This window comes from Nanorana parkeri, unplaced genomic scaffold (genome assembly GCF_000935625.1).
Source record: "Nanorana parkeri isolate BGI_ZX_2015 unplaced genomic scaffold, ASM93562v1 scaffold2209, whole genome shotgun sequence".
Taxonomy (NCBI): domain Eukaryota; kingdom Metazoa; phylum Chordata; class Amphibia; order Anura; family Dicroglossidae; genus Nanorana; species Nanorana parkeri.
Genome location: NW_017308477.1, coordinates 97,807 through 106,501, shown reverse-complemented (window position 1 = coordinate 106,501; position 8,695 = coordinate 97,807). Strand labels below are relative to the sequence as shown.

At 43.4% G+C, this 8,695-nt stretch overlaps 1 protein-coding gene across 1 annotated transcript in view; it reads left to right on the top strand.

Annotated features, from left to right (window-relative positions):
- The window catches only part of ESRP1 (epithelial splicing regulatory protein 1), a 65,551-nt gene that overhangs the window by 8,247 nt on the left and 48,609 nt on the right, over nt 1-8,695 (top strand). The window contains 1 exon segment of the mRNA XM_018573024.1: nt 6,185-6,298. Within this exon segment, the coding sequence (XP_018428526.1) occupies nt 6,185-6,298 (114 nt within the window).

Below are 8,695 nucleotides of genomic sequence, written 5' to 3'. Positions count from 1 at the left end.
TTCGGCCCTTTTTTTTTTTTTTTTTTTTCCTTCTTTATATTTACCTTGAGATCTGCCTGTAGTAGTTCCTGTCGTAGGGTAACAATGCACATTGACTATCTATGGAGGAGCACCCTCGTCACCCTAGAACAGGAAGTGTGCTAAGGATGAACACAGGATGGCACAGGACAACTCTGACATTCTGACTAGTTCAACACTTTCTTCTTTTTTTTAACAGGCCAAAAGAAGCAAAATAAGAGACATTCATTTTTGGGGTTTACATATACTAGATTATATCATAAATTGTGTTGCATTCAAAGTGTATTGGAAGTGAGCTGACTATAGTGTGAGGAAAATATTGGGGAAGCTACATGCTAAATGCATATGAATGGAGATCTAGGGTTTGCTTTCTGACCTGTTTTTTTAAAGGTCCGGGTTCTTGGCATACCCAGCAAGTCACTGACCTGGAACCAGCATGCTGGACAATTCACACTTGATTGGCTGAATGCTCGTTCCAGGTCAGTGACTCACTAGATGGTAAACAAGAATCAATATTCCAGCCTCAGAGCTGCCACCTTCCAAACAAGTTAACAATGGCAGCTCTCATGTCTCTGTTTTTTTACAAGTTAACTTTGAAAAGGTTGAAGACTAGTTGGTTATGTTTGTGTAGAGGATCTTCACCTCGAATGCACAATGAGACTCAACATTTGAAGTATTTTCCATTACTCCCCAAATGAAGTCTTCCCTTATTGGAATAACAGTTTTATGAAATAACTATTTTCTCAGTAGATTAATGTTTTAGAAGACAAACCTCACAGAAGTGATCTTTTAGTTAGAATTGGAGCATAACGGGCTAGGGGTTCGCTTCTGGCCAAAATTCAGGCTGCATGTGGTCCTGTTGGTACCACCTGGCTCAGCAAACTTCAATCATTATCCAAAAGAGCCAGGTGGAAAGTTGTGGTCTGAACAGTGACTGCATCCAATCAGCTGGCAGGGGAGATTCCTCCATCCACTGTTTAGCACTGCTAAGTTAGTACTTTGCTTTCTGCTCATATTTAAGTTACAAGCACAGGTGGGGGAAGGTTTGTGAATTCTATTGTTCAGCCCCACTGGCTGTGTATGGCTAGCTTAAACAGCACATTGTTACCAAGTCTTTAACATTGATAGTGTAATAAAAATGGCAGGCATGCTGATTGCAGTGTCAGTGCTCTGACTCTACACCATTCTCCTGTAGTATCCAATGTAAATTGGGCACGGTGACATTGAATTGAATGGTCAGCCGTTTGAACTGCAGATAAATAGAAGAAATCCCTAGATCAGCTCTGTTTTTAGCTGCCAATGGATTACTATGTTTATCCAGTCCTTGAGATTTACACGGCTCTGTCACACAGCGTGGTCTTGTCTGGCAGGAGACCTGATTTTTCTCTGCTACAGGTTCACATTCACGCCCCTCCCTGTTACTGGACAGTGAAAGGAGAAGCGGCATACTGATGAGCTCAACTGTCACTCTGCTGTGCCCTCCTGTCAGCATGCTGCTTATATCGTAGCACAACTCTGGCTCCTTTTGAAACTTCTCCCTCAGTTATACAGATTGTACAGTAGACTACAGAAGGCAGATACAGAGTTGGATTACACTGCTTGTATTTAAAAAAGGAATTGATGAAGGTGTCTGGAGATCAGTTTATCTGGTGGCGTTGCTCTGTCACAGCATTGATCTTGCTGGAGGAGTGACAGATTCTTCTTAAAAATGTTTAGTTTACTTTTGGATGGAGTAGTGAAGGGTTAGGATTCCTGTCGGGTTTTTAAAGCTTTGTGTCCCCGCTGGGAAGAATTGCCCTCTATTTAGTGGTCATGTTCCGGGGGATCCAGGAGTGTAAGGGCATCACCACAACAGGAATGGAGGGGAAATCTTCCACTGGGGACGCACCTTTTCTAGTGACTGCTGTCTGAGGGGGAATTCCTTACTTTGGGGAGGTTTCCTCTCTACATGTTGTGTCTGCAGGAAAGGAAGTGGAAGGGAGATCTCCCTGATGGGGGACACAGGGCACAAATCCCCTGAGGGGCTAAATAGAAAATGTTTTGGGAGGAAACAATTTCTAAACAAAATAATTTACATATCGGTGGTGCGGCTCTCCTGCAGCTACTTTGTCAACATGCACTCCAGCGATGCCTGTATGGCATCAACATGGGTGTCCTAAAGGGGACAGCAGTGGATGATGCCTCTGCCATGTATGCTGACACATCCATGTGAAAGGCTGACAACGTGGGAGTTCAGTTGGGAGACGGGGACAGAATATCGCCCTTAAGGTGCCCATACACCTTACCACCATCGTAAGACTTTTGTCTTGCGATGGTCGCAAGCTTATTAAAAGCTCGTATGATCTGCCCATCTTGGACAGGCAGATCGTACTTGCGATCATCGAAAGCCCGCCCCGCTGAGGGGCGGGCTTCCGATGACCGCAATGCTGAACGGGCAGTGTGCCTGTGTGCACCAGCCCGTTCCGCAGTTGTCAAACGAGCAGGCTAGAAACCCGCCGAGAATTGTACGATTCTCGGCGGGTTTTTTAGCATGCTGGTTCGACAAAAGACGTGCAACCGTACAGTAAAAACGGTTGCATGCCTTCCATACACCTTGCGATTATCGTACGATCGTGGCATTTCCCGCGATTATCGTACGATAATCGCAAAGTGTATGGGCACCTTAGACAGGAAGTGCTTGAGCAAGGTTCTTTGTGGCAAGTGGGGTTTTTTGTTTTTTCTTCCAGAAAGCTTGAAATGGAAAAAATATTTGTAATATCTGGAATTGACTTTGCATTGAGGCTACCCCCCACACTGCAAGGGTTACTTGTTTTGGTCTAGGTGCAAATATAACAATTTGCACTGCCCGGCTGTGACAGCGCTCCCTCCAGCCTCTCTCCTGTTATGCTGCAGCAATGGAATCTCCCTCAGTGTCCTCTCTTCCTCCCTCCTATATACTGTGTATTGTACATGATGACTCGAAGATTCTTATACCACTGACATGGAGGGGGAGCGAGGCTGAAAGGACCAGTCTAAGAGCCAGTCAGCTATGAGGATCAGATAAATAATCCTTTTTAATTTTAGCTCCCTAGACAAACAAGGGGTTAACCTTTGCAGAGTTATGGTGGCTCCATGGCAAGGGTTAATAAAAAAATAAGTTCAAGTATTGTGAGGTTTTAGTGATGTGGGTTTACATATTCTTGTACGTAGGTAATTTATGATTAGGATTTTTTTTTAATTTGTACTGTGCAAAGAACAGTGGAAATATATCCTAGTCCATAGGTAGACTTGGCTCTCCAGCTGTGGCAACACTACAAATCCCATCATGCTTCTGCCTGTGGGTGTCCTGCCTATGGGTGCCAGTTTTGCAATGCCTCATGGGACTTGTAGTTTCACCCCAGCTAGAGGGCCAATGTATTTATAAAAAATGGTTTCTGATTGGTTGCTACTAAGTTAGTACTTTGCTTTCTGCTCATATTTAAGTTACAAGATTGTCCGGCTTCTTATTTTGTCTATTTCCTTGTGTAGTATTTATTGATACGGTTATCTGGCTGGCAAGGGAACACCGTTGTGGTTGGATAGCTTTTGTAGCAACTAACTGTTAGGTAATGTGTTGACCGTGTATTAAATATAAATGGTAATATGTGATGACAAATCACCTGGCTATATTATGCAAGTGAAGTTCTCCTGGGAGTTCTTGATTGGCTTATGTGTTAATCCAAGTGTTTAAAGTTACTCTCAAGGCTTTCCCCAGACCTCTTAGAAATTTTAACCAGACTCTTGTGCTAGACAAGCTTGTTGCTACCGTGCATGTGCAAGCTTGCCTCGTCATGCGTGTCCTATCTTGTAGCAGCGCTGGTTCCTCTCACTGGTGACACCTGAGCGCAGGCTGTGCACAGCTAGGAAACGCCTGGAGGACACGGCATCCAATAAAAAAAAATATAGGGTGCAACTTGAAATGATTGCCAGATCAGGTGACCATCACTGGTGCATCTGTTGATCTAATTAATTTTTCAGGTGTGTATTTTTTTTTTCTTTTTATTATCACTGGCAAAGCCATATTGTTACCTTCCTGTAAGCTGGAGAAGTCTGGCTGAATTTGCCTTCACAATTCTATAGTAAATTAACATGCACATTTGAGCAATCTGGCCATGCCCTTTCTAGTAGTCTTTATATCTAAAAAAAAAATCCTTGGGTTGCAGAAAGGGAAAAATCATTACTCCACATTCTCCACCCCGAAAGAAAATACTTTTTTTTCCCCTGCCCATAGATGCCACAGAATTCAAGCAATGGTCCCTTGCCATTTTAGTGGCAAGACTGTTTGTTTTTAAGAACCAAACCAATACCGGGGCACTGGAGGTCGACCCACGTTCCCTCCATTAATCAGGTCAACCATGTTTGTGAGCTGAATTGGAAAATTTCTCCAGTTCAGCTGTGTAGTCCTGGACTCTTCACTTCCACTGCCTTCTCCAAACTCTTCACCCTTTTGTCAATGACCCCTGTATATCTTGCTTAGATTAACCCTGACCGCCATGAAAGAAGTTTGTGGCCTCTTACCCAGCATGATGGAAGATAACCCAGACATGGGTGGCACTGGGGTGGGCTGATTTGTCCCCTTTTCCACCCTTAACTTTTTTTTCCCACCCCTCCTACCCACCTACTATGACCATCCCTTATCCATTTTGTCTTCTGTTCTCCTACCTTACTTATCTCCTATTACTATCTTTCTTCTCCGTGGCTCACATCTGCTTGTATTGGCTCTGTCGTTGAAGATACACAACAGTCTCCTATATATGTATGTGTGTGTACCTTCCATTGCTAGTATCTCGCATATGTACAATGGTTAATTTTGGTTTTGTATATTTTGAATGTTGTATTGGCTGCAATCCAACTGCATTGTGTAATGTACTAGACATTATGGTATTCTACTGTATTTTCGATGTTGGCACATTCTTATGTACTGTATATGAATGGAAAATATTCATGTGCCTTCTTGCATATTGTACAATTTCCTTTAGGTCAGCTGTACAAAGCTCAGGCTGGTGACAGTTTAAGGACTCCCCAGTTTAAGACTGGGTCCATACAGCTTGAACCGCTGCAGAATTTCATTTGTCTGTCCGTGTTGCAGATTTTCCATAAATTCTGTCGGGTGAAACCATATCCAGGAGGACAGGAAGTGAGGTTAAATCTTCCTAATGGTGCCCTGAATGGTTGTAGAAAACTAGACATGGGTTTTATTGCTTTCAAATGCTATCTTAACACTAGAAAAGGTTTTTGGCTTGACATAGTCTTTATGAACTAGAGGCAATATAATGATCCTCCGATTCTGTCATTGTGTAGATCAGTATAATAAATGATCTTCTTGTCCTGGCATATTGAATAAATCTGCATTATCCTGACTCCAGTCCAGTTCCTACTAGAGTACTGATGGGATGCTGTCTGCATTTGTTGGGAGATTAATCAAGGGTGCTAAATTTTCATATTTTCTACAGTTTAAACTGAACTAGCAGCATTAATTTAAAAATGTTAACTTGATTTCTTTAGTTTGTGTTCTATAACCACATTTCTCAATCTTTTTCAGTCATGGCACCTTTAAAAATATGAAAAATCTGGACCCTATGATGTAAAAGCGTAAATGTAGTAATCTATACCGGACCCTTTTCCTAGATAGGGGTCTGGTATGGAGTATAAGGGAGGACCCCATGGAAAAAAAAACCATAACCTGATTTAGTTCCCCCTTTCCCATCAGAAGCCCCCCTTTTACATCAGTTTCCCCCCCCTGGAGTCACATGCGTTTCCATGGTGCTGGTGGTTGCATGCACCATGTAAATGCATGATAGTGTGAAAATTTCAGGACACCTCTGACAAAGCCAGAAGGCAGCCCAGGCTAGCGGTTGTTCTTTGTACAGGTGCATGTGGAATAAAGGTTGAATTTCTTTGGAAGATTATCATGTGCTGGTTCTACAATTTTAGAGCCTATAACTCTGGAAGAGAGTAATCTGTGCAGTGTGCGCATTGTGAGAACTCATGATAGGGGTGAGCTGTGCACTTTTTCTCAGGCTGGCATGGCACCCTGGTTGAGAAATGCTGCTCTATAACATGGCACCCTTGTTCTGCAGTTTGTTTTAATTAAGCTTGCTTTTCTACCTGTACTTTGACAACTTTGTTCCCTGTTCTTCTCTTGCAGTTCAACCAGACAGTAGGCAATGAGATAAACATTGGTGTTGGTACTTCTTTCTGCCTGTGCACAGATGGACAACTTCACATCAGACAAGTGTTACATCCTGAAGCCTCCAAAAAGGTAATGCAAGTAATTTTGGAAATGCTCATTTTTATAGAAACTGAAAAATTCCCCCATCACCTGTGAGCATAGTCTTCGAATCCAGACTTTCCTGACGACACTGACCTCTGCAGTAAACTGATCCTTTTTTTATTTATTCTGTCCTGGTCATAATCAAGAACCCTCTTAAAAAAAATTCTTAAAATAGCGCTAAGTAACAGTGCAGTAAGTACTGGTTGGCTGAAACCATAGCGGCAAATCACAGACCCAGTGGTGGACCTAAGGAACAAATGGCCCTGGTACCTCCCCCAACCCCTTCCCCCCCCTAGAAGCCTGTCGCATTGGCGATAGGTCTGCCCCTGGATCTCTATATGGACATTGGGGAGTATAGCACACTCTGATCTTTATAAACACAGTGAGGAGTATAGTACACACTGATCTCTATATGCACTGATTGATCCGTATATACACAGAGATCTCTGTGCACACAGGAATCTGAGTGGTACTGGTTCTGATTGGCTCCCAGTATAGCCCAGATTCTTTACTTGGATGCATTGCTTCTCTCACCTGCTCTCCAGCTCTACTCTGGTTCTCCCAGCACCTGCTCACTGCCCACATGGCTCTTCCTTCCCTCTCCTCTCCTCCTCCCGCCCCTCCCCCCCCCCCCCCCCCCCCCGGTTGCAAGGGATGCGGCTCTGAGTCGGAGCAGGAACCCGTCAGAGCTACCCTCCCCCTGCTCAGAAGCCCGTTGGTCCATGCACTGCCCTGTATTCCACCAATGGGGGGGATGCCCGGGACCAGATCTCGCTGGGGCCACCCCAGCCTTGGGCACGAATGCAGCTGCACTGGCTAGGTCTGCCCCTGCACTTTAGACTAACCTATGTGGTTAGTCTAAAGCTGTTCTACTATTTGCTGTTTTGCACTTGCTCTATACTGCTGTCCTTGCACTTTGTCATTAAGTACATAATTTTGTAGTCAGTCTCATTAATTGAGTAATGGATACAGTTTTCATAATGGAAGTCTTGGTGTAACCAATAAATACAGTACCTTTTCATAGGAGTTGTTTGAAAACACTACCTGCAACGTAGAGTCTCTAATTATAACCTCATTATAGAGCCACATTCCCAGGTGACAGTAGCAGGTTATGTGATCTTTGTTTACAGTAGACGCTCCTCTTCATATTGGTAGAATGTAATCTTTCTTTAAGTTGGTTTATAAGCAATAAATTACATTACCTCACAGGAAGATAGTAAATCACCCTAATGGGAAGAGAAACCTGGAGGATTTTAACTCTTCCACTTCCAAAATGGGTAAATAAAATTGCCTATAAATTCTGCGTCTTTCATTTTTATTTATTAAATGGACTGTTAAAAAATGGCATACAACTCAGGGCCCCTTTCACACTGGCTCCTTAAGTTCCATGCACGGATCCCCTTGCTGATCAGAATGGGTGACACCTGTGTCAATCCAGTTATTTGTGAAGTAGGAAAGCACTGAAATTACCGGGCCTCATGTTTGGTGTAAGGGGAATCGCATGTAAATGCATGTGTCCATTTTTACATGGTATTACCTCCACTCCGATATGGCCAGGACCGTCAAAACGGAAATCTGATCTGTTTGTTTTTCCAGACCTGGCTGGAGTTGGGGCGAACCTGATGTAAACAGATGCACATTAGTCTATGGGCAGCCGGATCTAAACTAACATTGGGCTTCCAATCGTGTCTGCCTGAAAAACTAACGGGCAGATCTGATTTGGAATGACCGTGAAAGGAGTCTTGGGTTGTATACTTGTCCATTGATCTACAATTTTTAACAAAAGTAATATGCAAGCAGTCTCCAGTGTTGCATTACTGATCAGTTTGGTGTGATTGATTTAAAAAAGGTCAGGCCAGCAGAGGGGGGATAGCTAAGAGGGTGGATGGGAACCAGGGGCAATAACCAACTTTACACATGTGTGACTTGGTTAAGAAAAGGTAAAAGCAGGTCTAGTGCAGTGGGAGGGACAGACTCTGAGTTGGGTAAATGAGTCATAAGTGGGATTAAAGGGTCAGACCTCTAAGTCGGTAAGGGGCACTGGGTATCCTCTGAAAGTGAGGGTCCCAGGGTTGGTGAAGGATTATAATGTAGCCAGAAGGCACAGATGAGGGATCAAGCATTTAACTGAGCTTTGGAAGTGTGGATAACACTTTTTGTTATAGTGTTTACTGGGCATTGGGGGCAAATGCAATGGGTATAAGCACGAAGAGATATAGTAGCCAATCAGAAGCTCTGTAGCTGCTTATTTCCTGTCAGCCATGGGAAAGCTTCCACAGTGCTTTCTCCAATCGCACAGAGTCCAATTTTACCATTGTGTAAGACATGTTATAACCACGTGTAACCATCATCTGCCCAGGTTTTTTTTTTAAAAACCTAAGCTGT